Raw genomic sequence first — 17,414 nt, forward strand, 5'->3', positions numbered from 1 at the left:
TATATTTGCAGGCTCTTATTTTGAAAAGCGTATTTTATTTGTTCGCTTCATTTCCTGTGGCACATCCGTCTTGTTTGCTGCACGCGCTTTTTCTTAGGGACTGTAAACAAGTCACTGTACGTATTCTTATTTGTGTCAAAATGTATTCAAAAAAGATGCTGAATATTATATTTATTATGGCTGTATTATTTATTTTAGTACGGAGTGGTGTTCTTATTAACGTGAGTACATCTAACTTGAGGAATTCGAATGTTTTTGCTCTTTATGCTAGCTAGCTACTTGAGAGAAGGCTCATCCGCCATTTTTGTTATTTTTTTGTCTCCATTTATTTTAGTGCTGTCCATCCTGTATAGTTTTAATGTGGTCTGAATATTATTGTATGACCGTTATATTCTTTTTTTGGCAAAGGGTGACGTTTTTTCAACGTGTGTATGTTTAACTTAAGGAATTCATAACTTTTGCTATATTTACAATTTTGTGCCGTAAATCCTGTATATATAGTTTTAATATATTTAAGTGATAAACTCAGACACGTGTTTGTTTAGTTAAACGGATACTTAGACTTAGACGTCCTTTTATTGTCATTCAAATGTTAACTTTACAGTACAGATAAGAACACAGTTTTGTTGCATTAGCTTGTTGTAGTGCAGGATAAAAGAGCAATAGGGTGCACATATAAGTACATAGATTACTGAACAGATAAAGCCTTGTACCTACGATATACATCAAATATTGTACAATTGTTATATTAGGGCTGGGCGATATATCGCTGGTTTGTCTCTGTGCGATATAGAAAATGACTATATCGTAATATTTGAGTATATGTTATCACGCAGTTGCTTTTAGCTGCTGGCATTACACTACAGGCTCTTCCCACGTCTCTCCTTCTCACAGACAGCTACAAGTGCACGTGACGTCTCTCCTTCTCACAGACAGCTACAAGTGCACGTGACGTCTCTCCTTCTCACAGACAGCTACAAGTGCACCTTACATACGTCACACACTGTCGTCACATCATACGTCCATTACGCATACGCCCTCGCGGAGCAGAGAGGTAGCAGCATGGGTAACATCAGCTGTGATGCTAGTGGTAATAAAAGGGAAAGAAGGTGCCAATCTGGTAACAAATGAAGGAAGAATTAATTCCCAAGAAAAACAGCAGGGGGTCCATCTTCTGCGGTGGTTTAGCTTCAAGTGGGAATATGTCGAACAGACAACCGTAATTTGTCGAGTGTGGGGCAGTATTGTGCTACAAAAAGTAGCATAACTGCTACTATGTAGCATCATTTGAGAAGTCATCTGCTAGAGAATGAAGCGTGCTTACTCCGCATGTCAACATCTCCATTTTGTGACGCTTAGCTGGCATCGTGGTGCGTGATTCCCATGTCGCATGTATTCATGTATTTTATCTACGTTAAATAGTTGTTACGAGGTGTCTTAGATGTTATATTACACAAGCTCTATCGCAAGCTAGGATTCCAACTCCTAGTGCACATGTTAACTAATTTGAGAACATTATTACGGTTAGTGATCAGTACCTAAATCCATAATGACACTGGTGCCGACACAAAAAGTAGTAAAAAGAGCGCAAGAAAAGTAGTTATCAGTGCCTTATTTCAGTGTTAAATTAATACAGACTCAGCCACTTAGTAAGTGTTTCAATGCTATATTTTGCAAGTAACGTCTTGAAGGTAGAGACATAGAGTCTGACGCTTTTTTTAAGCTTTATTGTTGACCATAATATGCAACTTTTTTTACTCAGCCCCCCACAGCTTCTACCTTTTTCCCACCGGCGACCCATCACCTTTTCTGTTGTGTACTCATGTACAGTGTTGGTCTAATCTTGAATGTTTTTTTTTAATGAAAATGACATTTCGTTGTACTTGTGCAATGACAATAAAGACCATACCATACCATACCATACCATACCATACCATACCATACCACACCATACAGTGTGGAGCCACTCTCCTAAGCTAATAATAATCACCTTCATTACGGCAAGTAAACTACATTTGTATCTTAAGTATTAAGTATTATTTTTACTGGAGGACGAGGCTGAATATATTAGGCATATAGTGAGAAAACAAGGAATATTGGTAAACCGTCAGTAGCACTCACCAAAAATGAAGAGAAAAATGTATAGTTACTGCAATTCAAATTATTTGTTATTTGCAAACATTAAACATTGTATTACTAGAAATGTCCCTAGTTTTAAGACCTATTTACTTATTGACTCATTGAGTAATCTTATTGTAGCATGAATAATTTGTTTGTTTACTCTACTTAAAAATTGTATGAAATAATTATTCAAATAAGATATTTTGGTTTCACCCACCTGCGATGAGGGGGCGACTTGTCCAGGGTGTAACCCGCCTTCCGCCCGATTGTAGCTGAGATAGGCACCAGCGCCCCCCGTGATCCGAAAGGGAATAAGTGGTAGAAAATGGATGGATGGATGGGTTTCACCCACATAGAAAATATTTTTTGAAAGATCATCTCGAGGATGCTTAATTTAAGAATTGCAAGTTGAATAATGCTCGTACTTTTTTCTATCTTAAAAGTCCTGCTAATTTGTAGATATACAAATCTTAATTTTGGATGTCTTATCAAGTAAAATTATTTGTGTATATAGCTGGTTAATTTCACTAGTTTTTAGTTTTTCTTTAGTAAAATCTAGTTTAAAAAAAAAATCTTTGTTCTGTATTTAAGTGTACACGTGATTGGTATTGGTATCGGGTGAAGTCATTAAGGGATGATCGGTATCGGAATGGGCAGCATTGAACCCCAATCGAAACACCACACTTTTTACTTAAATTATCCTGATGCATAGTAACTGCTTTATCGTGATGATATCCAATTATTCTAACGTCATTATATTGCAAGCTACTGTGTTTGTTTAATACCTGTCCAGTCCTTCTTGACATGCGGTTTCTCTTGAAGGAGTTTGGACCACCTCATGGACCGCCTGCTGAGGACACCTTCATACCTGTCCATCACTTGGCTGTAGGACTCCACATGGTGACGCCTCTCGAACCCGTACGTGTCTGTGCTGCTGAGGCAACGTCCATTGGTTATTACACATGGTAAAGAAGAAAAGGGTCAGCTTTCCTCCTCTGTCCACTCTTCTTTCTTTTTATCATCCCTCGATGACAAGCACTGCCTCCTCCTGGCTTGTGTTTCTCTGGCTGGGAGATCAAATGCCCTGACTGGTAAGTTTTAAGTTACGTTTATGGTGAAAAATAACCAGCTCGGAAGTCAAAACCCTGTGAATAAAAGAGGGTATAAAGTCTGTGATGTTCTTTTGCATGGTCACTGCAGGTGTAAGTTTGAAGAGCCCTGCTGCAAATGTTACTTCTCATATTACGCTGTTAAAAATATTGTCATAAAGGAAAAACTATGTCCATAAATGCCTCTTACCTGTCACTTTTCCCCTTTGTATTTTCCTCCATTGCTCCAATGGCAACAAACACGTTGCACTGCACAGCAGAGGCTATTCCATATGCGCTCCTATCAAGGTAAAAACCAATAAAGACACCTGAGCGTCTAATGTCTCACCTTACAGCATGGACTAGAAGAGGGGAATTGCAATAAGAGACATTCAAATGACATCAATTTGCATAGAAACCAGCTGAGACATGATTTGGAGGATATTTAAAGGGCAACTGTAACTGGAAATGTGTCGTTCGTTCACAATCATTATGAAAGACATGACCACGGATGTATTTTTTTGATGCATTCTAAATAATAAATAAATGCCATCAAAAGTCTGCTTACAATGGAGCTCTATTCTGTCTATAAAGCACTCAAAAAAACCCCAAAACCTCCATTAAGGTTGTATATACATAATGTAAGTATACCGTATTTCCTTGAATTGCCACCGGGGCGGTAATTAATTTATAACCTCTTCTCACTCCTGCGCTTACCAAAGGCATGCAGTAAAAGTAAACATGCGCTAATTAATATAAAACCTCTTCTCACTCCGGCACTTACCAAAGGCATGCAGTAAAAATTTGAGTGTGATGTAAACTTGGACCTTAAATCCTACTTAATAGCTCTTAATTTTCTTCCCTTTATGTGATTTCAAATTAACTGTATTGAAATCAGCCTCCTCCATTTTGAAAATGATGACAGGGGAAGTGTCACTCGTGACGTCACTAATTTGACCAGGCGGTAATACCAAGCATGCGCTAATTATTTTGCAAAGCGAGTTTGACCCGGCAGTAATTCAAGGCAGGCGCATACTATATGCCCTGCGGCCATTCAAGGAAATATGGTATATGTAATTTAGTAACAGGCACATTTATAACAACATTTAATATTTATGGATTTTGATCATTTTAAGCATACATGGCACATTAATTTCAAAACCGCATCACAACGTTCAGTTTTTTTTCAACATTATCACTAATTATTACTCACTGCAGACTTCACAAGAGCCAACAAACATAATAAAACATCAGTTAGTTACTGTACACTGTGATGAGGGGGAGACTTGTCCAGGGTGTACACCGCCTTCCGCCTGAATGCAGCTGAGATAGGCTCCATCACCCCCTGCAACCCCATAACGGTAGAAAATGGATGGATGGCACTTACTCTACACGGTCTGCTGTCATTACGATGCCGACTGCTAGGAATGTTCATATATTCCCATTTAGATGAAGAATGACTCATAATCCTCACAAAGAACCAAATGTTTTTTCATGTTCTTGCCATTTCTGAGTTTAAATTGGCTGTCAAAGTATACCAACATGTCAGAATACATCCTCGTCCTTCTACTATCCAGGTGAGAGGCACGAGTTATGATCTACAATAAAGTTTGACAAGCAAGAAAACAAGGAAGGAGCTGATCAGTCGATCATTTCAACAACAGCCTCTATAAATAGTTTGTCTGTGTTAGCGTTTATAAAAACAATATCACTAATACTTGGTCAATATTCGAGTCACGAAATGTAAATGAAGTATTGTTGGCGCTTTTTGGGTGTTTTTTATTTCGTTTTATGGCTAGAATAGAGGGCATCCCATTGTCTCTGCTGTAAGCAGACTTTTATTTATGTTTATCTACCAGTTAGAATGCATAAAAAAAAAAAAGATTCATGATTGTGAACGATAGGCCAAATTCCAAAAAAAGTGGAGTTCCCCTTTAACACTGAAGCACAATTTATCCTTTTGGATGGCCTAATATAATACAAACTAAGGTTTCTTAACGTTTTTGACCTTGGGGCCCAACTTTTCCACTACAGAGAGGTCCGGGACCTACTTAAATATTAACACTAAATTAGTAATCTTGCTCTTGATTTTAATCATATTCAATCATTTATACCCTGAAGAAATCTAATTAAACCTTGTCAAATATATGAAACCATGTGTTAATCACAAAGAGTATTACCAAGGCTTAGGTCATGCTGATTACAAAAATAAATTCTAATGCTAATTACTGCAAAAGAAAGCAACTCATAAAAATACATTTAGATACTATTACAAATTGCCAAATTAAATTAAATACATTCTAATGTGGCCTAAAAAAAAAATTATAAACAAAAAAAAAATTATAAACAAGAAAGCACTCGGAGACTGCCTTATCTCCCAATAGTACATTACCTTTTAAAAAAATTGTGAATTCAGACAGTGACCCGGATCGCCCCCAAAAACCTTATCACATTTTCCTTATCCAAGTTCTGATATTTACTGAAAATATGTTAAACTTTTTGAGCTATTTTGCTAAATTAGTGACTGGCTGACAAACCCCAGTGAATACTGCTTGTGCAGGTAAAATGTAGCACAAAAAAGCATAGGGTTTTCCGCCATTTCAATACTTTTGTGTCCTCTTTTTAGGTCATAGGCCTGGTAAAAGTTCAAACCCTTACTAGGACCCCCAAAAATTTACCTTTTTTTCCAAACCAAACTTTTTGCCAATACAAAAATCTTCAGTATAATCCCATTAAAATGCAAACAAGTCCAGCTTTCAACATTTACTGTATACTCTAAATTGGCCTCTACAACATTCCCATGAAAAACACTGTATTGACCCAAATATAAGTCAGTTGTTCCTATGTATTTTATTTGGGATCTAAATAAGTACACACACTAGCAAGGGGTACTAAGTGATGTATCCCCTGAACAAGTTAGAGCTTTTCTTCCTGTCAGTCACTTACACCAGTGACTTGTGGACTTTTGACGACTGGGTGTCGAGTGGTCTTCATTTACAATGTTTTAAGCTTAACATGCTGTGTATGTGATACAATCAAAACCTTGGTCAATGTCAAAATGCCCTTGCGAAATTATGGGAAAAAAGCTCATGCTTTATTTGATCCGTGTTAAAATCCACATTATATACTGTACTTGCACGGATTAACAAGAAATGGTCACTTTTACTACCTGCAGTAACATTGGACAATTGGCTTGTCCCATTCACTTTTAGTAAATGGGTTGTTGAAAAGTGACAATGTCCGCGTGGCAGATTTGGCAGGACAATCTCTGAATGTCCAGAACTCCTGTTTCCATGCCAGCGTTGTACGGTGCTGAGTTGTTGCCAATTTAGCGGAAATCATGTTCTTCAGATGGCACATGAGTTGTGACTGAATCAACAGTGCCTCTGGTGGTAGTAGAAATGTAGTGCACTTTGTCTTGAACACATACTCTTATTGAACCAATGCATTAATATCTTCATCCCGACTTGGATAAACAACTTTCCGTGGGGAAAATAAATAATAATAAGCAAATTTGAGGCCAGCATTGTTTTGACAAGTACCACTGAAAAAAACATGATGGCTTTACTTGATCCAGCATGAGGTAACAACACATACATATGGTGACAAATATTCTCCACCTAGACATGATATACATTATATATATATCTATATACAAAGATATATAGATATATATATTAGTCAAAAACCATGACTGTACATAAAAGCATTTATAAACTCAACATATTTATATTATTCTTCATATAGCTCTTTGTAAACTGTCTCAGTAGATACAGTATGTACGGTAGTCTGTTTTCTGTTGTTTTTTGTGTGCTGGTGGTGTTGCGAGCACCCTGTCCACAAGTCATAGTTTTGAGCAAGCTTGGAAAAAAAACTCTTCTTTTTCGTACAATCAGCCAGGTCACGGCCTGTGTTCTGCCTGTGCTGTGTCAGCCTCCGACCCGTAGCGCAGTGCGGATGTAGGAGAGCGAGAATCCAACAGGGGGAGCCAGAGAGGACTCCGGCGAAGTGGCAACAGGGTAGGAAAAAAAAAAGGAGGCTGCTTCTCACTGTTGATAATTTCAAGTGCTTCTGTTGTCCTTTGCCAAGTCCACTATGTTTTTTGTAACTTTTTTCCAAAACAAACCCCAGGGAACTATGTCGTCGCTGTAAAAGAAACAGTCAGTCTTTTTTCTTAGAGAGTTTTACGTTTTGTTCCTGTTACAATCGGTCGAGCAAATTCCACAAAGTCGTCTATGAGGACTGGCCACGCCCCTAAGGGAAGAAAAACATGAGATATCATATTAGAACACAGAAAATCACATATTAACTGTACAGCAGGACATTTTTTGACCGCTCTATAACCCATTAAAACTCTCATTAAATGATAAAATAAAATTATGTATGAAATTACAATTAGAATTAATAGAATTTTCCGACACATTTTAAAGACTACAAAAAGATACAAATGCCATATGGTGATAATAATTGTTACAAATAAATAAAATAACTGTCCTAGGCAATGAAAGTCTGATGGAAATTAGTATACCGGTAATTTAAAACTGATGAATAAAATTATAATAAATCAAAAGTGAAACTAACTTTACAAAAGTGATGAAAAAGTGTCAAATATTTATATTTAAAAATAAATGGGTGAATGCCACAATGTATAACGAAAATAGCTGTAGAAATGTTGTGTTTTTATTTTGAAATGTTCAAGCTGTTAGGGTTTGGATATACAGTCTTCCTTTGCGGTTTAGTAAGTACGGTCTCAGTGAATCACAAAGTTTAAAGTACCATTGAGTACATTGAGATTTAAGTAACCATTTAAGTTGTCATGCCGAAATGACGCAAGTTTTAGAGTGTGTAGAGTTCTTTAGTAGCATAGAAAGTGTTTATAAGTGTGTGGAAGCTGATTGGAGGTCTTATATAAACTTTAAATGCATATATTATTCACACAAGAGCTTCCCTACTTTGCTGAAGATCACCTAACACCAGCAAACATCAAGGTAACACTGTTTTCTTTCCCAAAATTCCTTTAAAAAAGTAAGATGTACGATTTCCAGGTATAATGTTTAAAGTAAATACAGTACATACCTGTATTTTGTTTAATAGTGGATAAGATCCCTAATGTTGGTAACGCACTCAGATTGCTGTTTTTCCCAGTATTCCACAACGAAAATGTGTTAATGTGATTTCAAAAGCGGTGAGGATCCTGAAATATGATTTCCCTTTAAAACCATTGTTTAAAAAGTCTTATACCTATCCCAAAAGTGCACATCACTTTTCCTACCATTTGAACATTTTATTACAATAAATTAGAAAAAACATGACTTTTGAAAAAAACAAACTTTTTTTAACAGCTATCTACTGTTAATATCTAATACTAATAAAATTCTAGGAACCCCCCCAATTGTATTATCCAGTTCAACTTACGCACCCTCCTCATCGTAGTTGGACATGTCATCTGCTATCATGTTACCAAAGTCCAATAACAGGTTCCATGTGTCTTTAGGGATGGAGCGTTTATGGTGTTCCTGAAAACAGCATTGATAAGCTTGTAAATTTTTAGGAACCTGCACATTACATTTTGTTAAGCATTTTAACATAAATCTGGGTATTGGCCACTTAAATAAATGTTTTTAGACAAGAGTTGTACGATTATTTCTGCCTTCATCCAGACACTAAAGCTCAGTATTGTTTACAACATCAGAGAGGTATTATTACAGAGAGTATGTTAATTATTGTGGTTGTAGTTTGCACTGACGTTTGGACTCACCAAAAGAAATCTATTCCAAAGATCGAGGAACTTAAATCTTCCTAACAGAACCAGGTTCCAGTAAGCTACGGCCATCTCCAAGTCTACAAGCAAAACAACACAATTCAGAAACAATGCTTTTATTCAAAGTATGTTCCAAACCTTACCAAGCACAATGCACAAGGAGAGGTGAGGTCCAATAATCAGTAATTACAACCTTTTTTCTCTGACTTCTCTTCTTCTGACTGATATTTTTCTTCTGTAATCTAGTAAATGTTACAAGTCCTTTGAAATTATTACTACCACTCCCTCCTCATATTGATGCAACTTTATTCTCAAAAACATTCACACTTCGCAGGATCCAACTTCATTTTTGTAAAATTAGGACTTTACCCTGAAATGATACCACGTCATCCTTTTTGTCTTGTGACATTAGAATTACAATCTTATACAATTACAATTTACAGGTTGACCCTAAACTCTGGACACCGTTTAATTATCGTTATTGCAGACTTATTGCATCCAGTTCACATGAATTAACCTTTGCATCGCTGACATTAGAAATATAGTTACTATATTTTGGTTAAAAAAAAAGTTGCTGAAAATGTATTTACTTAAAAACATGCATTTGTAGTTAAATGAAGATTATTCTAGTAATATTACAACTTTTTTGTATAATAATATGATATATTCTTATAACTTTTGTTTCGTAACCATTCATCCTTGTAAAATAAAAAATTGTTGTGCCATAACAAACATACTTAATTCTCGTACAATGCTTTTTCTTATTATATCACAACTTTATTGTGATAATTCGACGAGGCTACCACTTCCTTGGTATCCACCTGAGCGTTACATTTGATGATCAAATTCTATGACTACCAAAAGAACGCAATGTTTGTTTGCTTTCCTTACCTAAACCCTTCTGCCCGGGATTTTTGGCAAAGTTAAAGGTGAACTGGTAGAAGTCCTTGAACTTCAGGCTGTCTTTCAGCTCCTGTTCCAATCTTGGCAAAATGGCCTTGAGTTTGTCGATGCTGTCACACCTGTGTGTGGGTGGTGGTGAGGGACAGAGAGGCTAGATTAACGACAATTTAACCACGATAGTAAACTCCACATTAACCCATAAGGTCAATTACAACCGTGTTTACGTAACATAGTAAAAATTTGAAGAGGAACTGCACTTTTTTAAAAAGCTGTCTATCGTTCACAATCATTATGAGAGACAAGAAGACAAAAGTTTTTTTCTTTTTGCATTCCAACTTGTAATAACCGTTGTTACATTCTTATTGTAACAGCGAACATTAAGGAACTATTTTGCTAGCGTAGTAACACATCGCCATGCTACGGCATTAGCCGTAAGCTAGCTTCTGCGTCAACAGCAAAATGGCTTTTGAGTTTGTAATGCACAACACAATGCGATAAGATAAGTTTTACCATGAATTGATTAACGTGGACCCCGACTTAAACAAGTTGAAAAACTTTTTCGGGTGTTACCATTTAGTGGTCAATTGTACGGAATATGTACTGAACTGTGCAATCTACTAATAAAAGTATCAATCAATCAAGACACCAATCTGTATTGACAGAACAACAAAAACAATCATATTGCAGTGTCTGTAAAGTTTTAGGCCAAATTTCATGTCTTGTTTGTACAAAGCTAACTCAACAGCGTATGTACTGTAGTTGTACGGTGATGTGCTTATATCAGGATCAGTATTGTAGTGACTGACTAAATGGATAGTTGTCCGTTTTGGTCTAGCTGGCCCGGGGACATTTCCAGTTGATTTGGGTAAGCATCCATTTATTTCTGTATAGCTTGGCACAAAGTTACACTCGGCTTCCGTCAAAAAGTTAAGGTTGTGAATCCTCATTTGTCCAAAAATAGTTGTCTTTGTTGTCTGTTACCAAGTCTGTCATGATTAGAACACATACGCGTTTGTTTACGGAAACAAAAATAAATGCACTGAGGAAAGAAGTTCCGGTATTACTTAAAATGACCAAAATACAGTACATACTGTACATATTGTTATGAACGTGTCTGTTAATACATTATATACATTATATATAGATTTGCAATGTATATAAAACATTGATGGAGGGTTTTGAAGTTGTTTTAGAGGGCTTTGAAAGCTACAATGGTGAGTCCCATTAGCCGCATTTTGCAAGCGTTTTTTTTTTAATCATTTTTAAAATGAAACAATGTACTAATATGATCCACTTCAAGAAACTCTTCAAACTTAAAGTGTTTACAAAGTACAAAGAAGAACCATGATTAACATTCTGAATTTATTTCATCCGTCCATTCTTTCATTCTCAAAATTATTTTACTTATCTCATCATATGAAATATAACTTACTTCACCAATTATTATAATTTTTTTCTTTTTTATTGTGATCACCAATGGAGTATATTAAATTGAGGACAGGAAGAAAACAAAAGTTATAGCAACTGTTATGTTAAAGAAAAGGTGTAGGATTAATAAATAAGCTCTGCTTCTTCCTACTCCTTTTTGAATATGTCGAAAAGAGAAACTGAAAATTGCGATGTATCATGTTGTATGCTTGCATGTTCGTAATAAACTCAAAATCTCCCCCTCCAAAAAAGACGTGTGTTCTTGTCCCTCATAATGATTGAGAAGGATAGGCAAAATTCCAAAGTGCAGTTCCCCCTTAACTCTTGACACTCGAGCCACTAGCATCTCCCCTACTAAAGGGTTCTATTTTTACATACAGTATACTCATAGACCTTCCCATCTACAGAACGTCTTTATGCTTAGCTTACCCCCTCGCTCGATGTCAACACTTACCCCAACTCGCTCATGCCGTCCAGAAACTCCTTCTTGGTGAACTCGCACTGGGTGGCGGCTCGAAACTTCCACGCCACCACCAGAACGCTGATGCTGGCCGGGTCCAGCGTGAGGTCGTCACAAAACTGCTGGATGCCCTCGATCCCGATCTTGTTCTCGTCCTGGGGATCTGACAGGAGACAATACAGAACTTTATGAAATAGGGTCTTCTGCTCTAATAGATGCTGGGTGCACAAATAAATGCCACTACCCCTTTTTTGGCCTCAGGAAAAACTTCTCTCATAGACACTTTTCTACCAAGCAGTACAGTGCACTAAACTGTGACTTGGTTACAATGAAATCAATATGAATATCTTAAAATAGCAACTATTAAATTGACATTTCAGTTTGGTACACTACAGTACATCCTGATTCAGTTAGCGTTTTCACCACAGGTGGAAAGCGCTGCTCTGTCAATAAGGGGACATCAGAACTGGACAGTGTGTAACCCGCCAGTAAATGTAATCAAATAATAAAACACAAACATCATCAAATAATCTTTTAAAGCCACTCACTGATTGAAACAGAAACCAAATGCACACCAGCATGATCTCACAGCCGTGTAGCAAGCGCAAACTCCAATAAACATCACAGCACATTCTATATTTCTTAATCGACATAATGTTTAGAACTTATTGTGCTAGATTTATAATGCTATCCTTTGTGGTACTGAATTGTCCCCCAACATGTCACTGTGCGATGTAAATTACAATGATGATATTTGTGTTCATTTTGTAGTACCTCAGTACTTTATTACTTATAGTGTAAGTAATATAGTGTAATTAATATACTTAATATACTTATACTATAAGTAATAGTGTTTCAAGGTACACTATTATACACTATTACCCACAGTAAGTAATATAATTAAGTACTATATTTCATATACTATATAGTCTTAAGTATATTAAGTACAAGTATATTGCTTACTAAAAGTAATAGTGTATTGAGGTACTACAACATGAACACAAAAATCTTCATCGTAATTAATATTGCACAGCAACATGTTGGTGGACGATAAGTTAAAGTGATGAATGCGAAAAGATACAGCCTTCAAAGAAAATATATTTTATTATCACTTTTATAAGAACAAAGGGATTTCCGTTTGCTGCTACATACTATATATTGTATAGGACGTATCTTATATCAACTATTATAACTGTTGTTGTGCGATATTATTAGCAAAAGATTGTGCTAATATCGTACTTAGAGTTGCAGCGATTAATCAATTACAAAATGTATTTGATTAATTTTGTTGTTTCGCTTAATTGTTAAAATAGTAATAAAATATATCAAACATAGACCGCATGGAATGCACAAAACTTTGAATACGTGAGAATATTTTGCGCTCAGCCGCTGCAACATGAGAGCAGTGGTTAGGTACGTGTGTATTTGCTGCTGGCTGGCTCTACGCAGCGGTCGAGCGTAGCGACCGGACCCCAGTTTTCAGAGTTAAACTGGGTTTGCGTTGTTTCCACCACCACAAAGCACCAAAATCTCATGGTTTGGAACACATATCGTAGTTTTATTCAGAATATCCAAATTTAATAAGGACTCATGCCACATAAGTCCCGTGCAAAAAATCTACAGTGAGTAAAATGTTCATCCTAACTATAATGTAAAGTTATGCATTTATTAGTGAGTTTGCCAAATATTTTTTTAACTGATCAATTCACACACTGATTTTTTGGACCCAATGCCTGAATGCCTGGCCCTTTGTTTTTTTGAGTCACAAGTCGAATCCGAGCAGCCATGTTTACTCAAATTTTCCGTCTTTTCCAACGCCAATTTCATAAACTAAAAATACATTGTGAAACATTTGTTCTGTCTTTATTCAGCAAGCTTTCCAATGATATCAACCTTTTTAAAATGCGGTAACTATTAAGAAATGTATAATATTTTTTACCAAAAGTATCCGATAAAACCTTGAGTTTGTTTGACTTTGTATTAAAGAGGTTGACCATAATTTAGTGCATTTTCAGCAGTTTTAAAAGTCCATAACTTTTTAAATATTTATCACAGACAACTTATCTCACTGGAATTGTCTTTACGACACTTGTCTGATAGTACTGGTTTCATGTAAATCAATGTTTATTTTTTATTTTAGACATATACTGCACATGGAGGGTTGTCTGGGGGGGCTGTGCTCTTAGTGGAGTTTTTATTTCATTTTTTTATAACGCACCTATGTCAAAAGTGCAGATTCAATGTTGAAAAAGTAATGAAGGTTAGGGCACGCAGAAAAATGCTTGTATATTTCAACTATTTTCCTTAAAATACACTTTGAGGCCTTAATTGCAGCAAAGTTGTGCGCCTACTTTTAAAGAGTGCATCTTTGATGAGCTAAATATCTTGCTGTCGAAGTACCTGCTGAGCTTCGTGGGGCAAGTTCCTCTATCAAAAAATAGACGCTTTAAGTCCTACTGAAACCCACTACTACCGACCACGCAGTCTGATAGTTTATATATCAATGATGAAATATTAACATTGCAACACATGCCAATATGGCCGGTTTAGTTTACTAAATTACAATTTAAAATTTCCCACTGACTTTCTTGTTGAAAACGTCGCGGAATGATGGCGCGTACGCGTGACGTCCCGGGTTGCAGGCAACATATTAGCGCAGCACCATTTGCGGCTAAAAGTCATCTCTTTTCATCGCGCAATTAAACAGTATTCTGGACATTTGTGTTGCTGAATATTTTGCAATTTGTTCAATTAATATCTGAGAAGTCAAAGTAGAAAGATGGAGGTGGGAAGCTTTAGCCTTTAGCCACACAAACACACGGTGTTTCCTTGTTTGAAATTCCCGGAGGTGAAGCTTTACTATGGATCAGAGCGGTCAAGCGAAAATGGTTCCCGACCACTTGTTAACCGGCAGGTTTCGGTGAGAAAATTGTGGTAAAAAGTCGCCTCTTACCGGAGATCAGCTGAGCTTTCGCTGTCCATGCAGCTGCCGTCGACTTCCCTCAGAGACTGGCGTCAAGGCACTCGTGGACACACCCCTCCGACTATCAGGTACTATTTAATCTCACTAAAACACTAGCAACACAATAGGAATATAAGGGATTTCCGAGAATTATCCTAGTAAATGTGTCTAAAAACATCTAAATCCGTCCCAATGCAATCGCCTTTTTTTTTAACTTTATTTTATTTTTCCTAATTCTTTGCTATCAATATCATTATCCACTAATCTTTTATCCTCGCTCAAATTAATGGGGAAATTGTAGTTTTCTCGCTCCGAATAGCTCTTTTTGTTGGAGGCTCCCATTAGAAACAATGTGAATATGTGAGGAGCCATCAACATGTGACGTCATCGTCTGCGACTTCCCGTAAAGGCAGGGCTTTTCTGTTAGCACCAAAAGTTGCAAACTTTATCATGGATGTTCTCTACTAAATCCTTTCAGCAAAAATATGGCAATATCGCGAAATGATCAAGTATGACACATAGAATGGACCTGCTATCCCCGTTTAAATAAGAAAATCTCATTTTAGTAGGCCTTTAAGTTGGAAAAACTTGTTTTGCTGCTATCAATGATCAGTCAACTAAGCAACATAGCGCTTTTGAATGAAAACTCCTTCCCCATGCGGGAAACTTTCTAAGCAAACAAGAGTGGATGTAAACAACTAGTCCAACATGTACCTTTATAGCGATTGTAGAGCTGCTCCAGCTTCTTGCGGTCGACGGACGTCCTCATGGACTCCTTGCAGTATAGGTCTGGGTTCTGGAAGTAGTTGTCGGTGGCCACTTCCAGCTTCCAGTCATTCTGTGTGAGGCAGTAGACCGCCGTCTTCTCGCCCGCCTGGGTGACGGACATGAACTGCCGCACTTTGTCCCTCTGCGCCGACTTCAGCTTATGCTGCAGGGGCGACAGGTCATACAGGCGGTCAAGGAGGGGTGAAGCCAGAACCCGCAGCACTGTCAACAACCCCAAATAAACACAGAGACAAACAAGCACCCCCAGTAACACCTCCACAGACATTCACGCAAGTGTGAAGACACTTAGGACACACTGGAAGTGAATCCCGTCCAACTAAAACATGTGCTTCTCAGATGGGGGAGTTGTTGACCAACTCATGTAATGGGATGCCATCCTGCAGTGTTCATAACAAACCCATTAATAGTGCAATGGTGAATTTGAATCAAGCTAAACATGACACGTATATACATGTGAGGTTTGTTGCCAACCTTTAATTGCAGACTGTCATAAGGTTTATTACGTGATGTAGCGCTCTGACACAAAGTTAGTGTGGCGATTACTAGCAAATAGACGATAAGCTAGCATTGGCTACACACCGCCGGCTAACGCTCATAACTTCTACTTGCTATCCACCGCTTTTGTGTTATAACATGAATATTACACGTCAGCGTGGCCTTCAAACGCTGTTGTGTGTTTTGGTTTTGTCGCTAGTTAACATGCGCGACTGTCAAACAGCAAAACGCTGCGGCTTGTAGCTACTAGCTAGCTTGCTCCCAAAAATATCAACTGACCTTCCGTCAAAACAAGAGCGAACATCACACGGTGGTGATCGGACCAGAACGCGACACGAGCTGAACTTAGAGTAGAAAGAGGCGAGTGGGTCAGGTGTGTGACACATCGCTTTTCCGAAAGCAAATGAGTGGGATTGTTGTTTATTTTGGTTACCTACCATTTTCACACCCGCTATGTGACCACTTCGGTAGCCCGACCGACGCTCATTGTGCGCATGCGCGGAAGTAGATGCAGAAAAAAAAGGCTCAACTTCATATTAATATTCTCTTCACGTTATGGTTTTGGTATTACCGTATTTCCTTGAATTTCCGCCCGGGCGCTAATTAATTTAACACCTCTTCTCACTCCCGCGCTTACCAAAGGCATGTGGTAAAAGTAAGCATGCGCTAATTATTTTAAAACCTCTTCTCACTCCGGCACTTACCAAAGGTATGCAGTAAAAATGTGAGTGTGATGTAAGCTTGGACCTTAAATCCTACTGAATAGCTCTTAATCTTCTTCCCTTTATGCGATTTCAAATTACCGGTATGGAAATCAGCCTCCTCCATTTTGAAAATGATGACAGGGGAAGTGTCACTCGTGACATCACGAGTTTGACCAGGCGGTAATACTAAGCATGCGCTAATTATTTTGGGAAGCGAGTTTGACCCGGCAGTAATTCAAGGCAGGCGCATAATATATGCCCTGCGGCAATTCAAGGAAACATGAACATGAGTACGGTTATGACATCACATGTTTCCAAATTTTATAAACTTATTTTAATAAACCTGAGCAATATTTTACATTATTATTAGTTTTTTGTTTTTCATTTATTTCATTGTTTTGTTTTACAATATATTTTTCCAGACAGGTCTCTTGTATATCAGTGGGGTTTCAGTGTGTTAGACAGGGCCTCTGCGCCGACTCCTTGCAGTATACCATGAATTGATTAACGTGGACCCCGACTTAAACAAGTTGAAAAACTTATTCGGGTGTTACCATTTAGGGGTCAATAGTACGGAATATGTACTGTACTGTGCAATCTACCAATAAAAGTATCAATCAATCTACTAATAAAAAGTATCAAAGCCTAAACTGAGTTTTATTTGGAACCCCATTACAAAATTGTTCAAATTTTATTTACCGTA

At 37.4% G+C, this 17,414-nt stretch overlaps 1 protein-coding gene and 1 long non-coding RNA gene across 3 annotated transcripts; one reads left to right on the forward strand and one right to left on the reverse strand.

The window, feature by feature from the left end:
* Positions 1-100: 100 nt before the first annotated feature.
* On the forward strand, positions 101-3,426 carry LOC133538025 (uncharacterized). The gene is made up of 2 exons (XR_009802917.1): positions 101-221; positions 2,944-3,426. It is a non-coding gene; the product is annotated as an uncharacterized LOC133538025 (long non-coding RNA).
* Positions 3,427-6,040: 2,614 nt separating this feature from the next.
* On the reverse strand, positions 6,041-16,573 carry LOC133538022 (DCN1-like protein 2). 2 transcript variants are annotated; one of them, XM_061879258.1, is made up of 7 exons: positions 16,445-16,573; positions 15,438-15,654; positions 11,756-11,924; positions 9,862-9,992; positions 8,968-9,050; positions 8,629-8,725; positions 6,041-7,463 (listed from the first exon to the last, which is right to left on the reverse strand). In XM_061879258.1, exons 1-7 carry the CDS (start codon positions 16,445-16,447, stop codon positions 7,384-7,386), a joined length of 780 nt encoding a protein of 259 aa, XP_061735242.1. In that variant the 5' UTR covers positions 16,448-16,573; the 3' UTR covers positions 6,041-7,383. The 2 variants fall into 2 exon arrangements, with proteins under 2 accessions (XP_061735242.1, XP_061735243.1); XM_061879259.1 differs by lacking the exon at positions 16,445-16,573 and adding an exon at positions 16,287-16,423.
* Positions 16,574-17,414: the final 841 nt, after the last annotated feature.

Source organism: Nerophis ophidion, linkage group LG19 (genome assembly GCF_033978795.1).
Source record: "Nerophis ophidion isolate RoL-2023_Sa linkage group LG19, RoL_Noph_v1.0, whole genome shotgun sequence".
Taxonomy (NCBI): Eukaryota; Metazoa; Chordata; class Actinopteri; order Syngnathiformes; family Syngnathidae; genus Nerophis; species Nerophis ophidion.